At 67.3% G+C, this 26,509-nt stretch overlaps 1 protein-coding gene across 1 annotated transcript; it reads left to right on the plus strand.

Annotated features, from left to right (window-relative positions):
* Nucleotides 1-9,864: 9,864 nt before the first annotated feature.
* TRPM5 (transient receptor potential cation channel subfamily M member 5) lies at nt 9,865-25,847 on the plus strand. The gene is made up of 24 exons (XM_042958771.1): nt 9,865-10,013; nt 11,362-11,542; nt 12,099-12,271; nt 13,820-14,003; nt 15,142-15,206; nt 15,370-15,561; nt 15,774-15,876; nt 16,988-17,106; nt 17,335-17,658; nt 17,732-17,872; nt 17,944-18,067; nt 18,337-18,482; nt 18,873-18,985; nt 19,144-19,236; nt 19,336-19,594; nt 19,707-19,825; nt 20,013-20,145; nt 20,255-20,429; nt 23,068-23,221; nt 23,662-23,843; nt 24,169-24,301; nt 24,818-24,890; nt 25,168-25,222; nt 25,628-25,847. Exons 1-24 carry the CDS (start codon nt 9,897-9,899, stop codon nt 25,732-25,734), a joined length of 3,465 nt encoding a protein of 1,154 aa, XP_042814705.1. The 5' UTR covers nt 9,865-9,896; the 3' UTR covers nt 25,735-25,847.
* Nucleotides 25,848-26,509: the final 662 nt, after the last annotated feature.

The following is a 26,509-nucleotide window of genomic DNA, read 5'->3' on the forward strand; positions in this document are numbered from 1 at the left end:
AGACCTGGTGGGGTCGGAGGAAAGAAGGGCTCAGAAGGGAGACCGGCACGGTCAGAGCTGGGGGCAGGGAGGCCCCCGCGGGCCCATACCTGTACCCCAGCCGGCCCCCCACGCGGTCGCCTGCCTGCAGAATCAGACACCCACACTCACCCCTCCCAGCCGGGACGCGGAGTCCTGCCTGGCATCCCGTGGACGAGTGGGGAGCTCCCCGAGTGTTTTCTGTGGTCCGAGGTCAGGTCACCAGGCATCACCGCCTTCCCGAGCTCCTCTCCTGCTCCCCGTTCCGGGGTCGGGGCCCAGGGCGGCCACAGGCGGCCGCTCTGCCTGCTCGCTGGGGCTCAGCCGCAGTTCTCCTGATGAAGCAAACGTTTCGCATGAGTTTGGGGCCCCGGCACTGGCTTCGTGCTGGGGGTTCAGCTTCAGAAGGGTGTTGTGACTGTACTGCAAGAACCCTGGGGACCCCCCCCCCGGCTACCCCCCTCCACCAGCCTTCGAGCCTCCTTCCCCTTCGGAGAGGATATCCTCGGGACCAGCCCCGAGAATCCAAAGTCCCAGTGACGAGGGTCCAAGGCGGCTGGAGCCTGGCATGGTCTCCCTCGCAGGGGCCCCGGACAGCACTTACTCTGGGCAGAAAAGCCAGCTTTGGGATTTGGGGCCAGCGTCCAGCTGGCAGGGCCGTGTAATAATACCTTTGCTGGGAATTTGCACCAACTACTTGCAAAATCGAGATTTGATTTTATGCTAAACCATCCATCCAACCGTTGCAAGGATGTGAGGTCTGGTGCCCTTTGGTGACATCACCCCGAAAACCTGCTCCTCGGGCTCTCGCCCTCATCCTTTGCTTTCCGGTATGACCTGACAGGGCACAGTCAGGGGCTCTCCGAGCCAGGTCGGGCCCTGGGGGCACCCCCCCCCCCGCCCACGCCCACCGCACACGGCCTCAGCTGACCCTGCCCCGTCAGCAGGCTGCTATGCCCCCTCGAGGTTTATGCAGGGCCTGCTCCTGGGGCATCTGGTGAGCTACCAGGCCCCTCCTTGCTGGAGACTCAGGTGGGTGTCCCTGGCCATTTGGAGAATGGAGGGCAGGAAGCCCGGACTAGGTGGTCTGTCCCCAGTCCTCTGAGGCCATGGCAGGCGGTTTCCTGGCCAGGGTCCTTGTCCACTTGGCTAGTGCTGCTGGCTTGGCACTCCAGCCAACAGGCGGGCCCTCTGAAGCTGCCCCTGGGGCCTGTCTTGGAGCCAGAACCAGACTGGGCCTCAGCCAGGAGCGGGGCAGGTGAGCAGGTTCGGGCCACAGACCGGCAGGGAGGCCAGGTGGCAGAGCCAACAGCAAAACGGGATGAATGGAGGAGGGAGAAGCAGGGATGACTCAGTCGCCCAGCCAGTATTTATTGGGCGCCTACTGAGTTCCCAGCCTTGCTTGGCTACGGTGTGGGGGAGACCAGATGAGCGGAAGGCCAGGTCTTGCCCCGGGCGGGGGGGATGATGATTTTGTCTGTGAGATACACAGACCAAGGGAGAAACCACATGAGAACCTGACACGCTATACACGGTGCCTTGCCCGGCCCCTCCCCTGCTCCCCCCACAGCTGCCCAGCGCCTGTGAAAGAGCCGTTTTCACCAGCCATGTGGGCACCCTGAGGGCTGAGACTGACTCATTCATTCCTGTGAGTCCAGGTGTCCAAGAGAAGGCAGTGAATGCTGAGTGGGTGGCCGGAGAGACGAATGGGTGCATGGATGGGGGGGGGGGTGGACTGAGGAAAGGACAGACAGATGGACTGATGCATGGTGATGGGAGGGTAGAGGGACTGAAGGGTCAGTGGAAAAGTCGGCAGGTGGATGAATGGATGGATGGATGGACAGATAGAGGGATGAGTAGGTAGAGGGATAAATGGATGGATGGATGGATGGATGGATGGATGGATGGATGGATGGACAGATAGGGGGATGAGTAGGTAGAGGGATAAATGGATGGATGGATGAATGGATGGATGGATGGATGGATGGACAGAGAAATGGACGGATAGATGAATGAGTGGATGATGGATGGATGGATGGACAGATAGAGGGATGAGCAGGTAGAGGGATAAATAGATGGATTGATGGATGGATGGACAGAGAAATGGGTGGATAGATGAATGAGTGGATGGATGGATGAGTCATGATGGGTGAGTAGATGGATCAGTTAGATGGATAGATAAACAGATAGATGGGTGGTGGGACAGATGGATGGACACATGGACTAGTGGATGGATGGATGGATGGATGGATGGATGGATGGATGGATGGATGGACAGACAGGTGGATGGATGGGTGGATGGATGGACAGAGAAATGGATGGATAGATGAATGAGTGGCTGGATGGTTGGATGGACAGATTGATGGATGGATGGACAGATAGAGGGATGAGCAGGTAGAGGGATAAATGGATGGATTGATGGATGGATGGATGAATGGATGGATGGATGGATGGATGGATGGATGGACAGATAGAGGGATGAGCAGGTAGAGGGATAAGTAGATGGATTGATGGATGGATGGACAGAGAAATGGATGGATAGATGAATGAGTGGATGGATGGATGAATGGACAGATAGAGGGATGAATAGGTAGAAGGATAAATGGATGGATGGATGGATGGATGGATGGATGGATGGACGGACAGGTGGATGGATGGGTGGATGGATGGACAGAGAAATGGATGGATAGATGAATGAGTGGATGGATGGTTGGATGGACAGATTGATGGATGGATGGACAGATAGAGGGATGAGCAGGTAGAGGGATAAATGGATGGATGGATGGATGAGTCATGACAGGTGGGTTGATGGATCAGTTAGATGGATGCATGAACAGACAGACGGGTGGTGGGACAGATGGATGGACAGATGGACTGGTGGATGGATGGGGGAGGGTAAACGAATGAATGACAGGCAGATGGACCACCCTTCCTTCATTCGTTTGCAAAATGTTACCTTCTCAATGGGTCATCCTTCACAGACAGACCTGCTTAAATAAATCCTATAATCACTTTTTCCACAGCTATTTTTGGTGTTTCTTTTACTTTATCTTATTTTAGCTTATCTTATTTTAATGTTTGAGAGAGACAGAGTGAGCCAGCAGGGAGAGGGGCAGAGGGAGACAGAGTCCGAAGCAGACTCCATGCTCAACAAAACCCTGGGATCGCGACCTGAGCCGAAATCGAGAGCTGGACACCCAAGAGCCCCTCTCTCTTTTCTTTAGTTCCGACGTGTCTCATTGTTCATTGTGTCTCGCCTCACACCCGGCACAGTGCTGACGTGTTCGGTGACAGAAGGGGTGCGGGGTGGTGTGTGGGTGGGTGCACCACGGGGCCAAGAGGCGGGGAGTCCACAGAGGCCCGTGTGTGACAACCCTCGCAGAGCCCGTTGAGGGGGACTGGTTTCTTGGAGGCCACGAGGAAGGATGGGGGCAGCTGAGGACTGGCGGGGCTGTGGTCCTCGGACCCGATGCCACATTCCGCAGCTCCAGCTGCCCCCGTAGGACAAGACCTGTGTGGCCGAAGACACCTGGCGGGTGCACAGCACACCCTCTGGTCCCTGGACGCTCACCTCCCTGGGGCCCTGGGGCGCGGGGCGCGGGGCGCGGGGGAGGGAGCTCCAGAGATTCCAAGGACGCAGGGCTCTGCTCAGGACGCTGTCCCCCACACACACACACACACACCACAGCCCACGGGCAGCGGAGTCCGGTCCGTGTTTCGCATGGGGACCCGGTTGTTAGGGAGCGTTACCCGGCAGCCCCTGCCCCCTCACAGGGGTGTGTGCAAGTGAGGGACACAGCACCCCTTCCCTGGGCCCAGCCCTCCACACCTCTGCACGGCTGGCCGCCTGCTGCGGGAGGCACTCCTTTATTTGCAGTGCTGCCTTTGACCGCCAAGCGCCTTGGAGGGGACGGGTGGGCGTGTCTCCTTCGTGCCGCTCCAGAAAGCCGGGGGAAGAGACCCGGTTCTGCTTCACGGCGGGGTGCGAGTCTGGGCTGCGCCGCATGGGTGGCCCTTAAACTGGGCGTTTGGCCTCCACTGTGGGCACCCGGGTCAGCCCAGAGGCTGCGGTCAGGGGTCCCGGCCCCCAGAGCCTGCCCTGCCCTCTCCTGCTGGGAGCAGCCGGAGGGGGCATCCCTCATGAGCACCAGGGCAGTGACCCTTCCTGTCTGAGGGGCCCTGAGTCGGGGCCTCATGCAGACCCAAGGGAGGCCTGGGGAAGGAGGAGACCCAGGGCCGGGGGGCCCTCTCTGGGTCGTGGCTTTTGTGCTACGACACAGAGCAAAGGTGGTGCAGAGGCCGAGAGTCTCCCCGCAGACGAGAGCCGGTGTGGCAGCCAGCACCCCGGGGAGGGCCGCCCCTCTAGGGCCACACCCTCCGCGCCTGCGTCCCTCCCGGGCCGCGGCTGTGCCTCTGTGGGTCCCTGGGGTCGGCCTGCTCTGGGGCGGGGTCTGAGGCCTGGGGGGCTGGTCCCCTCTCTGACCTGGTCTCTCCCCCAAAAGCAGGCGTCGTGTGAACCCAATCCCGTCCGGGGCCAACTGTGGCGAGGGTGAGGGAGGCCCACTCGGACGGGTCCCAGGGCCGGTGGGTCCCAGGGCCCTGGGGCGGCCCTCCCCGCACAGAGGGACGCAGCCCGGAGGCGCCCCAGCCTGAGCCAAGCCTGGCCACACCCTGCCTGTCCCAGGCACTAAGACCTGCCAGCTGTCCTGTCTTGGCCCCACGGCGGCTCGCGCCCAGACACAGCCCCGCACGCTCGCTGAGCCCCCCACTCATTCCTTTGTTCCCCGACAGCTTTGGTTCTGAGCCCGGGGTGGGGACAGCGGCGGACTCAGCGGCTGACAGGTCTGACCAGGAAGCAGACCCGAGGCAAACAAGTACGTGACAGGTCACTTCAGAGGGCCAGGCTCCCCGGAGAAGAACACCAGGAAACGTGGGAGAGAGACCCAGGGCAGGACCCAGTGCTGGTCGGGTAGAGGTAGGGGGACAGCAGAAGGGAGGGGCAGACAGGGAGCAAAGCAGAGTCCGGATGGCTGGAGAGAAGCAGGCAGGGGATGGGCAGGGGTGGGGAGGTGGAGACGAGGGAGGCGGGGGATGGGCAGGGGCAGGGCAGGGGCCACGGGCGGGTTAAGGTTCTATTTCAACAATAGGAGCCATGGAAGGTTGTAGGCAGGAAAGGAGCATGGCCCGATACGGGGCTGGGGTGGCTGGGGCAGGGTGCCCGGGAGGCAGAGACAGAGGGGCAGGACAGGAACAGAGGAAGTGAGGGGCAGACTGTGTGCCCCACGAGCTCCAGGGGCTGGGGAGACCACCTCACTGTCCATTCCCTCCGACACCGGCAGGACCCCCAGCCGACCCAGGCCCCAGGCTGGCAGGGTGGGCGTGAACCCAGGTTGGTCATTCAGAGTTGGGGAGTGGCCCAGCAGACCCCCCCCCATCTTACCGGGGCTGTAGTCTGACCCGGTGCACACACGGCCGCTCCCCTTCGGAATCTGGCCCACAGGGTCTCAGGCCCGGAGGGCTTGTGGGTTCCACTTACCTGGGGCCCCTTATTTCCTGAGGGACCTCAGAAAGCCCCATCCTCCCTGGGCAGGCCCCCAGCAAGGCTAGGGGATGGGCCCCGGCCGCGATCTGAGCCCTTGTGTGTCGGGGGGGGGCAAAGCTGGCTTCCACTGCCCCGACCTCCTCCGCCATCCCGACTCTGCTCGCGGTCCTGGGGCGCCCTCTGGTGGCTGACGGGTCAGACTGGAGAGGCCCGGGTGGAGGGGGGCGTGGCGGCAGAGGGCAGGGCCTGGATGCTGTCGCCCACCCGTCCCCCAGCTCAGGGAATGAGTCATCCCTGGGAGGCGGTTTGGGGAGGGGGGTCCTGGGGGTCTCTTTGGGGAAGGGGCCTACAGAAGTGTCGTCCAGGCTCCGTTCTCACGTGTGACCCACAAACTCTCAGAAGCCGGGCTTTTCAGGTTCCCATTTTCCAGAGAAACAGAGGCCCAGAGCGGATGGGGAGCCTGACAGATACACAGGGTGCGAGCCCAGGAGGGAAGGGCAGTCCCCGGCCGCCGGTCCCCCACGACACGGCTGGGCTGCGCACCCTGGGGTCAGCCAGCCCCCTTGTTGGACAGAGAGACCCAGGTGCGTCCGGTGTGACACAGACGGGACTTGCCCCAGGCCCCAGGCCGCCCGGGGGCATAGCCCGTGGGGGGCGTGACCGCAAGCAAGGTGGCCTGGCAGCGACCCCCACGTGGGGCCCCCTGTAGCTGAGCCCGAGGTGAGGCCGGGAAAGGCTGGCCCTCGGTGCCGGGGCCGGGGGGTGGGCCTTCGGCCGCGGCAGGCGTGTGGGTCCGCTGTGCAGAGATCAGGTGGTGCCCGTGCCGGGCACGGCATTGGCTGCCCGGGTGCCAGGCAGAAGAGGAGGAGCAGAGAGCTGGCGGGCGGGCGCCCCGATGGGTGGCCTGCGCTCTGCACCTTGGCCGGCAGCCGCATGCCAGGGCGCCGGGGAGAAGGCAGGCAGGTGGGTGCCCAGGGCTGCCAGCCTCCAGGTGGGACGGGGTGGGGGCCCCGGCCACATCCCTCACTCTGGTCCCCGTCCCCTGGTCTGCAGCCTGGAGAGGATTCTGCCTTCCCGGGTGGTGGAGGACAGCCTCTCTGTCTGAGGCAGGGGGGTGGGAAGGGGGTGCCCGAAAGCCAGTGCTTGGGGCGGGTCCGGGCTGGCAGGGTGGCCCCGAGGCCCCGGGCCCCGGAGTTTGGGGCAGCGTCTGCCCAAGCAGTCGGGAGAGGAGGCAGGGGTTCCCAGCGGCGCCTGTCTGGGCGGGGAGGCTCACCCACGCTGCCCTCCCCCGACCCACCACCTCCACGCTTGGCCTCACGCGGGGGGACAGAGGGGCCACAGCACTGACCGCTGGCCTGCTGAGCTGGGTGGGGGTCTGTCTGGCGCCTTCTCTTTGCTGGTCTCTCCCTGCGACTCGTGGAGGAGGGGTTGGGCCCAGAGAGTCTGAGGGGCTTGCCCGCGGTCACGCAGCTGGGGGAGGGGCTGGGCTGGGACCCCTGGGGCCTGGGTACCAGGCTGGGTCCACGCTGGGGCCGTTTTCCTGATGGCCTCTGGGAAGGGGTGGCCCTTTGCCCCCCAAGCGAGAGCCCCCAGGTCCCTTGCTGCCAGGGTTGGAGATTTTGCCTCCGTTTCCCCAACCAGGCAGGGGGTGAGATTCCGACCAGGGGTTGTACATACAGGACCCCCCTCCAGCTTCCCCGAACCCCCGCACCCCTCTGGAAACAAGGACAGCTGCTCATGCAAATCCGGCCTCTTTGCATAGCCTTCCCTCTTGGAGGCCCGTTTGCCTGGAGCCCGGCACAGCCCCCAGGCTGGGGTGCGGGGTGCGGGGCGGTGGGTGTGGTCACAGAGAGGCAAGGCTGGCGTCCCACACTCCTGCTCAGGACCGCCTGTCCCGTCGGGAGGACAGAGGGCCCGGGGAGGGAGGGAGGAGGATCTCCAGACGCTGCTTGCTGCCGTCCCCACCGGGTCCCCTCCCTGGGACTGCAAGCCCGAGGCTCCCGGGGTTTGAGCACACCCAAGTTGTCCAGGCCCCACGCCCCCAAACGCTCACACACCCTGGGCTGTGTGCGTCCTGCTTACAGGGCACACGCCCAGATGCGGCCAGAGGGGACCCTACCGGGCGGCCGGCACCCCGGGCCCCTGGTGGGGGGGAGGTCTGTTCCCAGACGGCAGCCCCGAGGTCCCGGTCCTGCCCCCACCCTCCCAGCGAGGCACACACACTCTGCACCTCGCCACCTGCGTTTGGGGGTTGAGGAACGTCCCCCAGAAACCCAGAATGTGACTCATCTGGAAATCGTGTCTTTGCAGGTGTAATTAGTTAAGGTGAGGTCACAGGGGGTAAGGTGGGCCCCTATCCAGTGACTGGTGTCCCTGCGAGATGAGGGACATTTGGACGCAGAGACACAGGACAGAGGCTGAGGCTGGAGGGACGTGGCCACAGCCCAGGGACACCTGGAGCCCCCAGGAGCCGGAGGGGAGAGGGGGACCCTCCCTAAAGCCTCGGGGGAGCTCGGCCCTGCCACACTTCAGTTTGGCCCTCGGGCTCCTGAGCAGGGGGCACGCAGGTCCCTGTTGCTCTAAGCCACCAGGTCTGTTGGACTTGGTCACAGCTGCCCCGGTAATACCCGCACACGGCCAGGCCTTGTCCCCAGACGCCAGCCTCCTATTAAAAGTCCATAATCCCCAGCTTGGAAAGGCCACATTCAAATCCAGCCCGGGTTCCTGCTCTGGGGGGTGGAAGTCAGGAGGATTTGCATCCCCCCCCGCCCCCAGGGCACCGGCCCTGCCCAGACACAGGGCGGCTCCGGCCTGGGGTCTGGCTCCAGCAAGGCTCGCCCGGCTCTGCGGGCCTCCGTGTCCACAGCGGCCAGAACAGAGGAGCTCACGGTGTGCATCTCCCAAATCGGGGCGTCAGGGGCCCGCACGCCCTCTGAAGCGTCGAGAGGGGGCCTGCCTCGCTTCTTCCAGCATCTGGGGCTCCGGGTATTCCTGGGCTTGTGACCTCCTCGCTCCAGCCTCTGCCTGCGGTCGCTGGGCTCCTCCCTTTCTCTTATGAGGACACCAGTCACCGGGTCAGGGGCCACCTTAATGTCCTCTCTTAACGTGACCACGTTCGCAAAGACCTTATTTGCCCAGAGGGCCCCATTCATGGGGGCCGGGAGTTAGGACTTGGGCCTGGGTTTCTGGGGCACACGGCGGGGGTGGGGGAGGGTGTGAGGCTGTAGGTCCCTGTCAAGCCTGCGGGGCCGTGACCGCCACCGCTGCCCCTTCCTCGGTATGCCGGTGGCCCCTCTCCAAGACACAAGGGTGGCCTGGCCGGGGAGCTGCCTTTTACCAAGGGACGCTTCCCGGGGATAGAGGGCCGGTGGGGCCACCGTGGACAGGCTGGGGAACTGACTCAGTGGCAGGGGTCTGCCGACGCCCCTACTTGGACAGGTGGCCGTGGACCCGAGGGTGGGGGAGACTGGCCAGGGCGGCTCACCTGTCCTGGAACCCAGGGCCCTCGGGCAGGCGCGGAGAAAACCAGGGAGATGTGGGCTGGGGGTGGGGGAGACACTGGGGGTGCTGGCAGTCAGGCAGGCCGTTGGGACCCAGCTCCCGGTCACATGGGCCAGTCCTGGGCCCCCAGCCCTCGGTCCCTGCCGAGTGGGGTGGAGCTGCTGGCCGCAGGGACATGGTCCGGATGCAGCGAGGGGCGCCTGGCCTGGGGGCCGGCCAGAAACGGGGGGGGGGGAGGGGAAGAGCTTGGGGCAGGGCCTTCCCCGCCCGGCCTCCTGGCAAGGAGAGGTGGTCCGTCACTCCCCCCACGCCATCTTCCCCCGGCCCCCCTCTCCCGGGGCCCCTGTACCTGAGCCGTGTGCACCAGCCTGACCCTCTCACCCGCATCCCCCCTCTGCCCAGGCACACCGGGGTGTCCATCCCCGTCCGGGGGCCAACGGGGGTGCGGGGGACAGGCTTCTTGTCCAGAAGCCCAAGAGACTTTTGGGGTTTCTAGGACACCCCCCACCAAAGCCTGTGCAGAAGTGCTGACGGGAGAGGCCGGCCCGAGGCGCCCCGGGGAGGGGGGTGAGTAGCAGGGCCCGGAGCCGGGGGGAGGGGCTAAGATGCACCCCCACGCCCCACCCCACTGGGAAGGGGGCGCGTGGGAGGCTCCAGCAGCTGAAGCCAGGTTGCGAGGGGGCCTTGTGGACGTCGTGGCGCGGCCCGGCCACTGGCGGGGTGGGGGGGGGAGTGGCCTCCCCAGTGAGGCCGCCGCTGGCGTCCTGCAGGGACGGGGACAGGGTTTGCCTCTCACGCCCTCGGAGGTCGGCTCTGTCCCTGCAGAGAGGTCCTCATGTGGGGTGCCGGGGGTCCCTGCCGGGGAAGCCCCAGGGCTGCCGGACGTGGGTGGGCGCGGGACCTGTGCCGGGGCGAGATCGAATTCGGAGGGTCTGGGAAGAAGCGAGGCAAGGTAAGGCCCCGCCCCCGCCGTGGTAAGTCTCGCATCCCCACCCCACCCCCCCCCCCCACGCTGAGCTCCCAGTCTCTCGCCAAACACTGAGCGCTGGCCGCCTGCTGCCCTCCAGAGCCTGGCCGTTGTCAGAGCCTCCAGGACCCGACTCCAGCCCTCTGGCCCCCCCGCCTCCCACCCCCATGCACAGCACGTCCAGGGCCCCTCCTCTGCCCGCCCCGCCCCGCCCGGCCCCACCACGGAGAGGGAAGGGAGGCCTAGACAGGAGTCAGGCGAGGGCCGGACCCACCTGCGCCCTGGCCTCCTGCTGCCACCCTGCATCTAAACGGGGTCGGCCTCTCTCCTGATGCTGGTGCTCCCCACCTCCTTGTGACCCCCATGCCCGGCGCCCCATACCTAGTTTCCCCCATGCCCAGCGGCCCATACCCAGTTCCCCTGGTGCCCCCATGCCCAGCGCCCCTGGTGCTCCCATGCCCAGCACCCCCATGCCCAGTGCCCCATACCCAGTGCCCCTGGTGCCCCCATACCCAGCACCCCATACCCAGTGCCCCTGGTGCCCCCATACCCAGTGCCACTGGCGCCCCCATACCCAGCACCCCGTACCCAACACCCCATATCCAGTGCCCCTGGTGCCCCCATGCCCAGTACCTCATACCCAGTGCCCCTGGTGCCCCCATGCCCAGTGCCCCCATACACAGCACCCCATACCCAGTGCCCCTGGTGCCCCCATACCCAGCACCCCATACCCAGTGCCCCTGGTGCCCCCAAACCCTGTGCCCAGTGCCCCCATGCCCAGCACACCATACCCAGTGCCCCTATGTCCCCATACCCAGTGCCCCCATACCCAGCACCCCATACCCAGTGCCCCTGGTGCCCCCATGCCCAGTACCCCATACCCAGTGCCCCTGGTGCCCCCATGCCCAGTGCCCCATACCCAGTGCCCCTGGCGCCCCCATACCCAGCGCCCCCACACCCAGCACCCCATACCCAGTGCCCCTGGCGCCCCCATGCCCAGTGCCCCCATACCCAGCACCCCATACCCAGTGCCCCTGGTGCCCCCAAACCCTGTGCCCCCATGCCCAGTGCCCCTGGTGCTCCCATGCCCAGCACCCCATACCCAGTGTCCCTGGTGCCCCCATGCCCAGCGCCCCACACCCAGCACCCCATACCCAGTGCCCCTGGCGCCCCCATGCCCAGTGCCCCCATACCCAGCACCCCATATTCAGTGCCCCTGGTGCCCCCAAACCCTGTGCCCCCATACCCAGTGCCCCTGGTGCCCCTATGCCCAGCACGCCCATGCCCACCCCCACACACACGTCCTGAGGCTGCAGGCCACCCTGCCCTGCAGTTCGTGAAGGTTCCGAGCGGCGTGGCCCCCTCCGTGCTCTTTGACCTCCTTCTGGCCGAGTGGCAGCTGCCAGTGCCCAACCTTGTGGTGTCCCTGGCGGGTGAGGAGCGGCCGTTCGCCGTGAAGTCCTGGCTGCGGGACGTCCTGCGCAACGGGCTGGTGAAGGCGGCTCAGAGCACAGGTGAGGCCCCGCCAGGGCCCCACGGCCCGCACAGTCCGGAGCCCGTGCCCCGGCCACACAGCCGCCAGACCCTGCCCGGTGCCTCCCTCCCTGCAGCCTGCAGCGGGAGCAGCTTGGGGGATGCAGCGGAGGGGGGGGGCCGGGGTCCCCCCCCGGAAGGCGCAGCCCACCCTGCGGGCCTCGGCAAGACGGCCCCCCCTGCACCCGCGCCCGAGGGCGGGCCCCCATCGCACCCTCCGCCAGCCTCAGGGGAGCCGCCTGCTGGACGGTCGTGGGGTCCGAACCCAGTTACTGGGCTAATTTACGTTCAGGCCCGCCGAGCCTGCAGAAAAGGCGGCAGAAGGATATGGGGTTTCCGAACCCCCTCACCGCGAGGTGACTGCTGTGCAGCAGAGGCCTGCACAGCCGACTAGGCCAGGGCCTCGTGATTCAGAACAACCTTCCCAGGCTCGGGTCCGGCCGACACCTGCAGGCGGTGGGGGGGGGGGGGGGGGGCCTCGGCTCCGGCAGGCCTGGGGGCCCGAGCCCACCGGGCACACTGAGCCCCCTGCCCTAGGAGCCTGGATCCTGACCAGCGCGCTCCGTGTGGGCCTGGCCCGGTACGTGGGACAGGCCGTGCGTGACCACTCGCTGGCCAGCACGTCCACCAAGGCCCGCGTGGTGGCCATCGGCATTGCCTCGCTGGGCCGCGTCCTGCACCACCAGCTTCTGGACGACGCCCGGGTAAGCGTCCGTCTCGGAGCGCCGAGCCGCCGGGCAAGTTGGGCCCGGGAGGCGGGGAGGGGCTCGTGGCCCCCAAATATACCCACCCCAGGGTAGGAGGTACGCCGAGGAAGCCACCGGTGCTCTCTCCGAGGCCGGCCACACCCCACCACCTGGTTAGTCGGCAGACCAGACACCCTCCTCCACACGCCAGGCCTGCAATGGACAGAGTGGCTCCTATGCCGGGGGACTCACAGGCTCAGGGAGTGAGGCAGGCACCCTGAAGGACCGAGATACTGAAGTGAAGCTGTGGGAGGAGAGGGGGAGGGAAGAAGGGGAGGAGGGAGGAGGAGGAGGAGGAGGAAGGAAGAGGAAGAGAAGGGGCTGGGAGGGAGAGGGGAGGGAGGAGGGGAGGGAGGTGGGGAGGAGGAGGAGGGGAGGGAGGAGGGGGAGGAGGAGGGAGGAGAAAGACGAGGGGGAGGAGGAGGGAGAGGCAAAGGAAGAAGGAGAGGAGGAAGGAGGGAAGGAAGAGGAGGGAAGAGGGAGAAGGGGAGGGAGGAGGAAAGGAGATGGAAAAAGGAGGAGGGGAGGGAGGAAGGGAGGGAGGAGAGGGAGGGGAAGGAGGAGACAGGAGGAAGGAGAGGAGGAGGGTGGAGGGGAAGGAGGAAGGGAGGAGGAGCGAAGGGAGGAAGGAGGAGGGGAAGAGGAGAGGGAGAGGAGGGAGGAGGGGGAGGGGAAGAAGAGGGACTAGGAGGGAGAGGAACGGGGAGGGGGAAGAGAGGAAGGGGAGGAGTGGGAGGAGGAAGGAAGAGGAAGAGGTGGGGTTAGGAGGGAGAGGGGAGGGAGGAGGGGAGGGAGGAGGGGGAGGAGGGGAGGGAGGGGATGGAGGAGGGAGGAGAAAGGAGGGGGAGGAGGAGGGAGAGGCAAAGGAGGAAGGAGAGGAGGAAGGAGGGAAGGGAGAGGAGGGAAGAGGGAGAAGGGGAGGGAGGAGGAAAGGAGATGGAAAAAGGAGGAGGGGAGGGAGGAGGGGAGGGAGGGGGAGGTGGGGAGGGAGGGGAAGGAGGAGGCAGGAGGAAGAAGGAGTGGAGGAGGGAGGAGGGGAAGGAGGAAGGGAGGAGGCGTGAAGGGAGGAGGGAGGAGGGCAAGAGGAGAGGGGGAGGAAGGCGAGCCCAGCACACGGCCAGCAGGTGGCAGCATTGCTCAGGGAGCAGTGTGGGGAGGGGTCTGCCAGATTCCCAGCCAGCGCAGACCAGACATGGGGACCTGGATTCCAGGGCCCTGCCCAGGACTGGTTCCCAATGGACCCAGGCCCCATCCGGACACCGGCCCGCAAGCCTGGGTGACCCCGGCAAGTGGCCTCTGCCCCCCGCCCAGAGTCTGTCCGAGGCAGGGCCTGGCAGTCCCACGGCCCTGGTTCTGTCCAGAGGACCCACTGGCCGCTCCCCCCGCCCCACCCCGCCACGCCCCAGGGCCCCAGGCGCCGGCGGCCCGACCCTCCCTCCCTCTGGGGGTGGGGACAGGCCTGGGCAGAAGAACCCTCATTTAGGGCTCACGGTGGGGGGGGGGGGGGTCCAGGAGGACAGCCCTGTCCACTACCCCGCGGCCGAAGGCAGCAGCCGGGGCTCCCTCTGCTCCCTGGACAACAACCACGCCTACTTCGTCCTGGTGGAGCCCGGGCCTCCCGGGAAGGGGGACGGGCCGACGGAGCTGCGGCTGACGCTGGAAAAGCACATCTCGGAGCAGAGAACCGGCTACGGGGGTGAGACCTGTCCCAGGGCGGGTGGGGGGGGGGTGGTCACGGGGGCACGGGGTTGTGCGCATTCCGGGCGAAGGCACTGAGCGTGCCGGAGCGTGGAGACCCGGCCTCTGGGGGTCTGGGATGGGAAGCGGTCAGTGCGTTGGTGGGGGCGCAGCTAGGAGTCTGGCCCCGCTGGGCAGCGACATTCCTGCCGGATGACAGAGTTGCAGAGTTGCCGGTTTGTTCGCCTGCCCTGGGGCTCCCCGGGGCGAGAGAGGGGGTCTCGGGGCTTGGGAAGGGAACGGATTTGCACGCTTCGAAAGGCCTGGTTTCCTCTACCAGCCAAGCTAGCCACGAGGTACGCTGCCACCAGAGGGCAGTGTTGCCCAAGGAACGGGTGTGACTGTGGCCAGAGGTGGGTTTGAAAGCTGGGTTTCTAGTATTAAGAAATACCAGTGCGTAAGTAAAACTCATACACACGATACATAACTGCCTACGATATTTATAAACAGCTTAAATATGTGTTAACTGAGTATTCTTTAAGAATAAAAACACGGTCGAGGCCGCGTTTAGACCACGTCGGTGGGGGGGGGGGGCTCCGGCTCGCTGAAGCCTGGACGGCACGCACCGGTCTGTCCTCTAGATTCAACGAGGAGGCCGCTCTGGGAGTCAGAGGGGCCCGCTGCTCCCTGCCTCCCCAGCGTCCTCCCGCGTCGGGACTCTCGTTTCCGGCTAACGTTTGGGGGCGAAGCTGACCAAGGCCCCTCCCCTACTCTTTGGTTTGCTCCCGCGAGCCTGCAGGGCGATCGGCAGAGCTTTCTGCCATGACGGGAATGGAGGTGCTTGAAATGTGGCCGGTGCAGCCAGGGACTGAGTGTTTAACTTCACTCACGTCCCTCTGTGTCTCAATATCTGTGAGCGGCCTACTGGGCAGTCGGGTGCGGGGCTGGCGTCCTTGTCCCCAAGCGAAGGGGCGTGTGTCTGTATGTGATATGCAGCCTGGAGCCCACGCTTCACTAGAAAAAGCCTCCGGGCAGGTGTCTCCCTAGATAATGTTGGGGGTGATGGCCAGAGCCTGGGTGCCCACCCCACGGGGAGGGTGCCAGGGTCCCCACTTGCTCGGACACCTGGGAGGACTTGGCCGGTGCTCTGTCTGCAGGCACCAGCAGCATCGAGATCCCCGTCCTCTGCCTGTTGGTCAACGGCGACCCCAGCACCCTGGAGGTAGGGCAGGGGAGGGAGGTGGGGGCCTGGCGGGAGCCCCCTGGCCGGCTGCGGCTTCCTGCAGGGCCCCCCCCCCGGCCTGGGACGGGGTACCTGTGGCACGTGGGCCCAGGGCGGCCCCTGAGCTGACTCGGGGTCCACTCTCCCCGCCACGCGGCCTCAGAGGATCTCCAGGGCCGTGGAGCACGCCGCCCCGTGGCTGATCCTGGCGGGCTCAGGGGGCATCGCGGACGTGCTGGCTGCCTTCGTGAACCAGCCCCACCTCCTGGTGCCCCAGGCAGTGGAGAAGCAGTTCAAAGAGAAGTTTCCCGGAGAACGTTTGTGCTGGGAGGACGTCGTGCACTGGACCCAGCTGGTAGGGGCCCCCCCGTAGGACGAGGCCCCCCTCCCGCTGGGCCGCCCCCGGGGGAAAGTCCTGCTGGGCGTCTCCGTGCCCCCTGTCCACGAGGGAGGGCCCAGCCTCCTCCCTTCCCCAACAAAGCCTCCAAGCCCGCTCTGGCTTCAGGCCCGCCCCTGGCCTGCCCCCTGCCCCCAGGGCCACTCAGGGCCTTTGTCCCGGTGTCCCAGCTGCAGAACATCACCTCCCACCCACACTTGCTCACCGTGCACGACTTCGAGCAGGAGGGCTCTGAGGAGCTGGACACCATCATCCTGAAGGCCCTGATAAAAGGTGAGGGCGCAGGGGCAGGGGTGAGCTGGGGCGCCAGCTGTGCGGGGCTGCTTCCCGCACCCGCCCCGTCCTGGGCCTCACCCTCCGGGATCTGACACGTGCATGGGGCCGGGCCACCGCCCAGGGACCACGTCAATCAGCAGCCAGGACTCCCGGGACGGCACCCCTCTGCTGTGCGTCACGTGCGGGCGTGTGCCCGTGTGAGTGAGCGTGTGCCTGAGTGCCTGTGCCTGCGTGCGGGGCCCAGTGCTCGCCTTTCCAGCAGCACATGTAACAAAACTGGAACGACACAGGGATGGCCCCGGCTTCTGTGCAAATTTGTCCAGCGTTCTGTGCTCGACAAGTTTCAGTCTGACATATCTTGCTGTAACGTCAGAAACTGAAGTGTTCGATCCGGCGGCTTTTAGTACGTTTGCGAGTTGTGCGACCATCCCCACTGTCTAGTTCCAGAACGTTTGCATTGCCCCAAAGGCAGTCTGGGTCAGTCGCTGCCCGTTTCCCTGGCCCCCGGTGGCCACCAGCTCGCTTTCTGTGTGGACGGATTTGCCTCTTTGGGGCCCTTCCCGTCCGTGGGCTCCCGCCGTGGGCGGTGTTCGGCTCCCTCCTCCGAGCCCGTGTTTCTGCAGAGCATCCACGCTGTGGCCTGTTGGTGCCTCCCTGCTTTGCAGGGCTGAGGGACACTCCACGGGGCGGAGGGACCGCGCTGTGTCTCTCTGTTCCTCTATGACAGACCCTGTGCTGTCCCTGCCGTTTGGCTGCCCCTCGAGAGGCTTTTCATGGCGGGGACACGCCGTGCCGAGGGCCTGACCTCGGGCAGCCAGACACAGAGCCAGGCCGGGAGGGGCCGGGGGGCCGGGACGACCTCGACGGCGGGGGGCCGGAAGCTCCTCCAGACAGACCGTCCACCCCCCCCCCCCCCACCGGCTCCGCTCACCCTGTCCCGTCGGGGTCCCAGGAGCCATCATTTCTGCCGACAACCTTGCGGCGCCGTGGGCCTCTCGCCGTCACTCAGAGGGCGTGACGCGGGCCACGGCTCCACGGCTGCGGGTCCGGAAGACCACCGCCAGGGGCCCCGGGCTCGCCGCTCACCTCCCGCCCGCTCCGCCCGCAGCCTGCAAGAGCCACAGCCAGGAGGCACAGGACTACCTGGACGAGCTCAAGCTGGCCGTGGCCTGGGACCGCGTGGACATCGCCAAGAGCGAGATCTTCAACGGGGACGTGGAGTGGAAGGTGCCCGCCCGCCCGCCCGCCGGCTGACGCCTCCGGAGCCTCGCCTCTGGCCAACACAGGGGCGAGCGCCGAGCTGAGGGCCTGGGGGCAGGCGGCGCCCCGAGGGCCGCCGGCGGGGGGCCCCTTCTGCCCCACGCGGCCGACGGGGGGGGGGGGGGGCAGGGAGGCCACGGCTCCCGCTCACTCGGCCCCTCTCCCCGCCCCCGGCGTGTCGGGCGGCGGCCCCAGTCCCGCGACCTGGAGGAGGTGATGATGGACGCACTGGTGAGCGACAAGCCCGAGTTCGTGCGCCTCTTCGTGGACAACGGCGCCGACGTGGCGGACTTCCTGACGTTGGGGCGGCTGCAGCAGCTGTACCGCTCGGCGCCCCCCAAGAGCCTGCTGTTCCACCTGCTGCGGCGCAAGCACGAGGAGGGCCGGCTGACGCTGGCCGGCCTGGGCGCCCAGCAGGCCCGCGAGCCGCCCGAGGGCCCGCCCGCCTTCTCCCTGCACGAGGTGTCCCGCCTGCTCAAGGACTTCCTGCACGACGCCTGCCGCGGGCTCTACCAGGCGGTGAGCGGGGCCCTGGGCCGGGCGGGGCGGGGCGGGGCCGGGCCACCCGGACGCTGACGGCCCGGTCCCGCAGGAGCGGGGCCCGGCCGGGCGGCCCGAGGCGCGGAAGGGGCTGCCGGACCTGAGCCGGAGGAGCGAGAACCCGTGGCGGGACCTGTTCCTCTGGGCCGTGCTGCAGAACCGCCACGAGATGGCCGCCTACTTCTGGGCCATGGTGGGTGGGCCCCGGACTGGGGCGGCGTGGTGGGCGCGAGGCGGGCGGCCTCCTCAGACCCCGTCTCCCAGGGCCAGGAGGGGGTGGCCGCCGCTCTGGCCGCCTGCAAGATCCTCCGTGAGATGTCCCACCTGGAGGCGGGGGCCGAGGGGGGCCGCGGCGGGAGCGAGGCCAAGTACGAGCAGCTGGCCCTGGGTGAGCCACCGGCCCGGCGGGGCGGGGCGGGGCGGGGCGCAGCGGGGCCCGGGGCGGGGCAGACGGGTACCCCAGGCCCTGGGCCCACGCCGGGTCCTGCTACCCCCTCGGGACGTTTGGGGTGACTGACGGGGGAGGGGAGGGCCCTGGGCAGGTCGGGCGGGCGGGCCTCGGCAGCCCCCGGGGTGGGTGGGGGGGGGGCGGCGGGCGCAGGGCAGAGGAGGGAGGGGGCGCCTGGGCGAGTGCGGGCGGCCGGCGCCCTCGGGCAGGCCTCTTCTCCGAGTGCTACCGCAGCAGCGAGGACCGCGCCTTCGCCCTGCTGGTGCGTCGGAACCGCTGCTGGAGCAGGACCACCTGTCTGCACCTGGCCACCGAGGCCGACACCAAGGCCTTCTTTGCCCACGACGGGGTGCAGGTGAGGGTCTGGCTTCGGGGAAGGCCGTCAGGGGCAAAGCGGACGGCAGACAGGAGGCGCCCCGGGTGCCCCCCCCCCCCACTGCCCTCCGTGTCCTGGCCGTGCAGGGCAGGGGCTGCTCGGTTCCTGGACGGCACCTGCCTGGCTGCCCTTCTTGTTGTCGCCAGCCCTTTCTCCACTTGGGGTCTCAGCGGAAGTGCTACCTCTTCAGCTCAGCCCTCCCAGACCCCAAATCCCGGCCTCCCCGTTGAAGGCTGTCCCCACCGGGACGGACAGTGGGGTGGGGGGGGGGCGATGCTTCAGCCGAGCCTTGACGGGCACGCCCGGTGTCCGGCCCAGCATGGGCAGAGGTGTGGGGGTGGGGGACCGGAGGCTGTGCCTTTATTTCAGGCTTTCCTGACCAAGATCTGGTGGGGGAACATGGCCTCGGGCACGGCCATCCTGCGGCTGCTGGGGGCCTTCCTCTGCCCGGCCCTCATCTACACCAACCTCATCACCTTCAGGTCTGTCGGGTGCGGGCAGCCGCCGGGGGAGGTGGGGGGGGGCCCCCACTGGGCAAAGACCCCGCCCACATCCCTCCCCAGGGCCCCCTGCACTTCCTTTGCTGGCTGGGTGCTCTGGTGCCCTTCCCGCGGGCCCTGAGGGTGCCCCGTGCTCACAGCGAGGAGGCCCTGCTGAGGACGGTCCCCGAGGGCCTCCAGGAGCTGGACGGCCTGGACTCAGAGAGGAGCCTGCTGTGCAGCCCGGGCAGCCGGTGAGGGCCGTGGGGCGGGCCGGCCAGGGGGCTGGACTCACTCCGTGGGGCCCCTGCCGCCGGCCTCACCGCCATCCGTGGTCTCTCCTCGCGGCGCAGGCGGGACGCGCTGACCGGGGCACCAAGGGCTCGGGGTGACCGAGGTCCACGTGCTGCCTTCCTGCTGACGCGCTGGCGGATGTTCTGGGGGGCGCCCGTGACCGTGTTCCTGGGGAACGTGGTCATGTACTTTGCCTTCCTGTTCCTGTTCACCTACGTCCTGCTGGTGGACTTCAGGCCACCTCCCCAGGGGCCGTCTGGGCCCGAGGTCACCCTGTACTTCTGGGTCTTCACACTGGTGCTGGAAGAGATCCGGCAGGTCAGTGGTGGGACCCGCCCCCCCCCCCCTGCCCCGCTCCCACTGGCCTGGACGGGGCGGGGCGTCCCCAGCCAGCTGTCAGTGGACCGCCCGCCCCTCTGCCCTCTGCCAGGGATTCTTCACGGACGAGGACACGCGTCTGGTGAAGAAGCTCACCCTCTACGTGGAAGACCACTGGAACAAGTGCGACATGGTGGCCATCTTCCTGTTCGTCGTCGGCGTCACCTGCAGGTCTCTGGGGCCCAGAGGCCTGGGATGCGGGCCCCTCGGGTGGGCCGCTGGGCGGGCCGGCTTCAGGACGAAGCCTCGGAAGGCCTCAGAAGGCCCGGCTTGTCCTTGGCCCCCATGCTGTGTGTCCTGGGGGAAGCTCCTTCCCCTCTCTGGGCACTAGCGGCACCCCCATACGGCCCCACCCCAGGATGCTGCCCTCAGTGTTTGAGGCGGGCCGCGCGGTCCTCGCCGTGGACTTCATGGTGTTCACGCTCCGACTCATCCACATCTTCGCCATCCACAAGCAGCTGGGCCCCAAGATCATCATTGTGGAGCGGATGGTGAGCCCCGGGTCCCGCCTGGGGGCCGGGGTGGGGGTGGGGAGCTAGTGAAATAGCGCCCCCCCCCCCGCCAGCCAGGCGGCCGCTAACACTCTCCGTTCTTCCCCAGATGAAGGACGTCTTTTTCTTCCTCTTCTTCCTGAGTGTGTGGCTGGTGGCCTACGGCGTGACCACACAGGCCCTGCTGCACCCCAACGACGGCCGCCTGGAGTGGGTTTTCCGCCGCGTGCTGTACCGGCCTTACCTGCAGATCTTCGGGCAGATCCCGCTGGACGAGATCGATGGTCAGCAGGCAGCCTGGCGGAGGGGGGGGGGGGGGGGGCGTGTCCCTGAGCCAGCTGGACACAAGATCCCCTGCTTCCTACGGTGCTGTCACATGGGGTCCAGTTTACGGAGCCTCCTTTCAGAAGACCCTGGACGTGGGGCCCTGGAGAGGAGCCGGCTGAGATGGGGAGGCCCCTGAGGACAGTCCCCAGGCCCCACACACCTGCCCAGGGTCGGGCCCAGCCCAGGGGCGGCTCCGGGAGGACTTTTGTTGGTCACAGAGACCTTTCCCTGTGGGCCCCAGGCTGGAAACTGAGGCACCAGGAGGCTGCAAGGCAGCCTCTGCTGGGGGGCCCGGAGGCCGGCCTGCTTTGGGATGGTTTGTGCCAGGGCAGGTGCCGCGGGGGCAGGGCCGAGGCCATTCCCGTCCGTCTGCAGGCGGCCTCTGTGCAGGGCCGAGGGCCAGCCAGCATAGGTTCCGAGACTGTCCCAGGACTGTGGGGACGGTGCGGGAGGCAGAGCCGCTCCGCCGTGGGGGCTGGTAGGTGTAGGGGAGCCCTGGCTTGGGGGGCAAGCCCCCGACCCGGCTGGGACTCGGTGAGGAGGAGGAGGAGGAGAGGGAACCAGCCCCTCCGGGACGGTGAGCCAGCGTCAGGGCCGTTCACTCAGGCTGGTGCCGGACCAGGGCCACCGGGGCTCCAGGGCGCCCCCGGGCACATGGTGTCTAAGGCCGGGCCCCAGCCGCCGGAGCCAGTGAGACGAGGTCGGGTGCCCGCCACACGCACTGAGTGTCTGTCAGTGGGGTGAGAGTGTGAGGGGAGCGGACCCGAGCCGCCAAGATGGGGAGGGGCGTTGCCACCGGGGGAACCGGCTAACTGGGGTGTTCTGAAAGCCCCTTTCCTTGGACTGTTTTCTTAGCGCCACCTCCCCCCTCCCTCCCCCCCTCCACCGCCCAGCTGGGATTCCTTTGCTCATCTGAGTGTTCCAGGCCCTGGCTGCCCTCCCCATTGGCCCCTGCCCAGCCCTGCACTGCAGGGACCCTCTGGAGGAGGGCAGGGGTGGGGTCACTCCCGGGGCCACCAGGGGAGGGCAGAGGTTGTGCAGACTTCCGGGGGTGGGGGGTGGACGGTCCTAGCCCCGGGGGCTGCCTCGGGAAGGCCCGAGTGCAGGCTGTAGCACAAAGTCCATGACCGGGGCCGGGTCGGGGCCAGCCCACTGAGGGTCCTGCGCGGGCCCCTTCCCCTCCCGCGGCCTGGGCTTCCCGTCTGCTCAGGCCTCTGGGCCACACCACGACGCGGGGCAGGACTGTGGTGATTCAGTAACGTGTGCACCCTGGGGTCCCGGAGCCCAGAGCGCCCCCCCCCTCGCCGTCCGGTCCCCGTGTGCCAGGACGGAGCCCTGGGGCGGAGCTCCTGGTCTGGCCTCCAGACCCATGGACACTTTAATTTCCAGCCTGGCCTCATGGCGCCTCCGAGAGTCACAGGGGTCTCACTGGTCCCGGGCCTGGGCGCAGGGGAGAGAGGAGGGTCCGGAATCGGCCCCGAGCAGACCTACAGGCCAGGGCAGGGCAGGGTCTGGGAAGATGCTGCTTCCCCACCCCCTTCTGCACGCTCGCAGCTCACCGTGGGCTCCTGGCACAGACTGACTCGGGGGACGTTAGGAGAGGGCCTCCCCCCAGAGAGGGAGCCACGGACACACGAAAACAGCCCCTGCCGGCCCGACACATGTGCACAGTGGGGACACAGGTACACAGGTGTAGACAGAGGGACAGAGGCCCCCAGTGTCACCCGGACTCGGTCACAGCGCAAAGACCAGGGGGGCAGCCACAGAAACACAGCCGAACGTGCGGGCGTGTGCAGCGTCCACACGGGCACGCGCACGTACACGGCCTGCGTGCTCACCCACTGATATCTGCTCCTTCCTTCCTTGCCTCCCATCCCGTGAGCGTGAGGAGGGGACTGGCTGGTGAGGGGCCAGAGGTGTGATCCTCGGGCCCCCCAGGGCGTGCCTGCCCAGGGCGCAAGGCTCAGCCTGCTCCCAGACCCAGCATTCACTCCCACTGCCCGGAGAACATTCTTTGAGCTGGCATGGCCCAGAGATGCCGTGTCCACGGTGCCTGCGGCAATCAGTGCCAAGGGCGGCCTGGCCAGATGAGCTTCGGAGGTGATGCAGACTCGCCCCCCAGCTGGGTGCCATGTGACAGGCCTTAGTGTTATAAAGGCCCTGAGAAGTCCTGCAGGGGGAGACACGGTCACCCGTGTCTAGGGCAGCTTTCTCCAAACCAGCTTTGAGCACAGCCTCTGGCGTGGGGAGGTGGGGAATCCACACAACGACCAGCAGAAACTGGGGTCCTCTGTGCCCACCTGCCAAATGGCTCTGCCCTCAGAACGTGTGGCCCTGGCCATGACCCCAGTCAGGTGGAGGTGGAGAGTGGACCAGTGCCCCCAGGCTGACCATCCATCTGGTTTGACAGGACTGGGGTGTCCTGAGACGGGAACTTTCAGTGCTAAACCAGACAGTCCCCCCCCCGTCAACCGGGACAGCTGGTCACCCGGCCAGGGGCTGCGTCCCCGGGGGCCCCAGCCCTAGGGGGAGGCCCCCCAGATCCAAGGGTGCCCCTGTGGCCGCCCCGCCCCCACCACACCACTCCTGTTTCAGAAGCCCGCGTGAACTGCTCCCTACACCCCCTGCTGCAAGAGGGCTCAGCCTCCTGCCCTAACCTCTATGCCAACTGGCTGGTCATCCTCCTGCTGGTCACCTTCCTGCTGGTCACCAACGTGCTGCTCATGAACCTGCTCATCGCCATGTTCAGGTGCCCCTCCCCCACCCTCCCCTCGTGAGCGCCCCCAGGCCCCGCTGGCCCGGCCCAGACCTGCTCATCCCTCCGGCCCGGGGGGGGGGGGGGGGGGGGCTGCGGGGGTCTCTCCACCCCCGGGGAGGGGCTGGGGCCTGTGTGGGGCAAGGCCTGAGCGTGAGGGGTCACCCCAAACACCGGCTCCCCTTCGGCAGAGGGAGGGCAGGGCCCTGAGGAAGGGAAGGTCAGGGGGAGGGTTGTCCCCTCCGGAACCAGAGGCCCGGGCTCGTCCAGGACAGCGGAAGGGGACCCGAGTGGACTGCATTCCAGACACACCCACAGACGGAAGTCAGTGATCTGAGACGATCACAGAAGAGGGTGCCCCCCAGCTCTGGCGGCAGCTTGGGAGGAGAGGGGGTGCCCGTGTGGCCCCCGTCACCCACACGCCGGCCCCACAGCTACACGTTCCAGGTGGTGCAGGGCAACGCGGACACGTTCTGGAAGTTCCAGCGCTACCACCTCATCGCGGAGTACCACGAGCGCCCCGCCCTGGCCCCGCCCTTCATCCTCCTCAGCCACCTGAGCCTGGCGCTCAAGAGGCTCTTCCAGAAGGGGGCTGAGCAGAGGCGGGCACGCCTGGGTGAGGCCACAGGGCTGGACCTGGCCCTGCTGCCCCGGACTGCGGGGAGGGGGGGGGGGGAAGGGCGGGGCAGGGGGGGATGGGCGATGTGCCCAGTGGGCAGGCGAGGAGAGGCCGTGCCCCCTCCCTAACCCCCCCCCCCAACCCCCAGAGCCGCTGGCACAGGGCTGAGCCTGGAGTTCTCTGCAGGGGGGCCGTCCCCCTCTCTCCACCTCACAGCCGGGGCTAGCCGTGGTGACTGAGGCCCGCTGCCCTTGCCCTGGGCTCCCCTGGCCCCGAGGCCCACCTGGCTCTGGCCAAGCCTGTGCTGCCCCGACCTTCCCAGAGAGAGACTTGGCGGAGCCCCTGGACCAGAAGATGGTCACCTGGGAGACGGTTCAGAAGGAGAACTACCTGAGCAGGCTGGAGAGACAGAGGAAGGACAGCAAGGAGGAGGTTCTGAGGAAAACCGCCCACAGGTGCGCGGGTGCCCCCTGCAGCACCTCCCAAGGGAGGGCCGGACCCTGAGTGGGGCGCGGGGGTGTCGGGCCCTCTCCTGCCCGTCACCTGAGGGTAGGGGGCCCTCACCCGCAGCCCTGCACCTGCCTGAGCTGGGCAGACCGAGGCTGGCAGGGGCAGGGGCCTGGCCTGCCCTGCTTTTGGGGGACGGGGGGCCAATACAGGGGGTGTCCTCCCAGCTCTGGAGTCTCCCGAGTGGAACCCCCACCCCTGCCCTCTGGGTCTCCCCCCAAAATGGTCCATCCCAGCTGTCCAGGCGCCCGTGGCCCCTGCCTGCCTTTGTCCCTAACGCTTGCCCCCATGGAGCTCCCAGGGAGAGCTCAGAAGGGCTCTCTGTACCCAGATCTGGGAATGAGAGAAAAGGGCACCCCACCCAGAGAGGGTTCAGGGACCCCAAACCCACCCGAAGGGCCTCAGGGAGGATGGGGAGCATCTGGGAATTCGGAGCGCCCTGTACCTACCAGCTCCTGCCACAGGGTGGACATCATAGCCAAGCACCTCGGGGGGCTGAGAGAGCAAGAAAAGCGCATCAAGCACTTGGAGTCACAGGTAGGCAGGGAGACCTCGTGCCCTTCTCCTGGCAGGGGGCCCTCACCCGCAGCCCCGCACCCAGGGCAGGCTGAGGCCCCGGGGAGGCCCACTACCTGGTCCCTGTCCCCACAAGCGACTTCAGAGACGGTGTGCCCTCCCTGGAGAGGGTCCTGCACTCAAGACCCCTCACTGTCCACACTCCATACCCACACCCCTTCCCCCAGGCACAGCCAGCAGAGGGGAGGGTCACGGGGCAGCAGGGCCTGGGGCTGCCCCGGACGCCTCTCTCCTCCAGGTCAACTACTGCACAGCGCTCCTGTCCTCCATGGCCCAGGGCGGCTCCTACCGGAGTAAGTGGGGTGTGGGGAAGGCAGAGGGCGGGGAGGGGCACAGGCTGATGTGCGGACGGGTGGAGGGCTGTCGCTGTGCCCCGTCGCTGCCTTCTCTGGATCTCTGCTTCTCCCTGTCCTGGGAGGGGACTGGCCCAGGTCTCCGATGGCCCTCGGCTGGCCACAGTCCTTAGGGTGGGGCAGGTACCCTCTGCCGAGGCCCATCGACTCAGCCAGGCGTGAGGGCTTGGCCAGGTCGACTCCCGGAGGCCCGGCCTGGCAGCACGCGCGCCCCGCCCTGCTTCCCCAGCCCTCGACCCAGAGCCACCAGGTCTGTCCCCTGTTCACAGTAATGAGCTACCTCTCCCTTCCCCGGGCCCGCCCCACCGGACACCCAGCAGCTGAGGGGTCTTCCTTCCTCACCAGACTCTCAGAACACCGAAGACGGACACCAGCAAGCCTCTGCCGAGCGCAGAGAGGGTGTGGGCAGCGGGGGGCACCCAGAGGCTGGCCGGCTGCTCTCGGACACCTGAGCATTTGGACTGTCGGCGCACCGGGCCCACCTCTCCCAGAGCCCCAGGCCTGGCCCTCTGGCCCAGACCAGGATGGGCAGGCGGGAACGTGGCCCTTAGCTGGCCGTCCTGGGCCCCTGAAGATACACTGAACTGCCCCTCGCTCCGGTGGAGCCCTCAGTGGGCTGTGGCTCGAGTGGCCTTGTCAAAAGGAACCACTCCTTGCCCTGCCTGGCACCTTCCCGGGACCTCCCTCCACCTGGGAGCATGGTGGGCCCTCTCCCAGGCCGGTGGAGAGCCCCGTGGGTCCCCATCCCGAACCGCCCGGCCTGGGCTGACAGCACGTGCTGAGTGCCGTGCCTGAAGCACCTCCCGTCTGCTGGGCAAGTCTCCCACCCACCCTGTGTTACCCGCCAAAAGACTGATTTGTCCGAAACATTAGTGGCTGCTTCTGCCCTTTAGGACTGGGGCCGGGTGTTTACTACGCTCGTGGGCTCACACCCCGCACGCCCCCAACTGCTCGCGTGGCATGGTGAGCGCTGCACTGTGTCCGGCCTGGGCGACGGCCCCAGGACACTGCCCCCAAAGCTGTTCTATCTTAAGAGAACACAGCCACACCAAGCCAGTGAAGGCCGGGGGACAGTGGACACGGGTTTACCTGGGGGTCCTGTCCTGTGGGGTCGGGGTCCAGGCTCCTGTGCTCCCCCCAGCTTCGGTGAGCGGCTCAGGTCGGTCCCCGCTTCCTTCCTTCCCCTCTGGGGGCCTGGCGGGCTGGCCGATCTCCACTAAGCCCCAC

The sequence above is a fragment of the Panthera tigris genome, chromosome D1, assembly GCF_018350195.1.
Source record: "Panthera tigris isolate Pti1 chromosome D1, P.tigris_Pti1_mat1.1, whole genome shotgun sequence".
Classification (NCBI taxonomy): Eukaryota; Metazoa; Chordata; class Mammalia; order Carnivora; family Felidae; genus Panthera; species Panthera tigris.

What these genes read in the sequence shown, in the direction of transcription:
- TRPM5 (XM_042958771.1), top strand. Translation starts at nt 9,897, where the DNA reads ATGTGGGGTGCCGGGGGTCCCTGCCGGGGAAGCCCCAGGGCTGCCGGA. An exon ending in GCAGAGAACCGGCTACGGGG is followed by an intron (nt 14,004 to 15,141) that starts GTGAGACCTGTC and finishes CTCTGTCTGCAG; the next exon opens with GCACCAGCAGCATCGAGATC. An exon ending in TTGCCCACGACGGGGTGCAG is followed by an intron (nt 18,483 to 18,872) that starts GTGAGGGTCTGG and finishes CCTTTATTTCAG; the next exon opens with GCTTTCCTGACCAAGATCTG.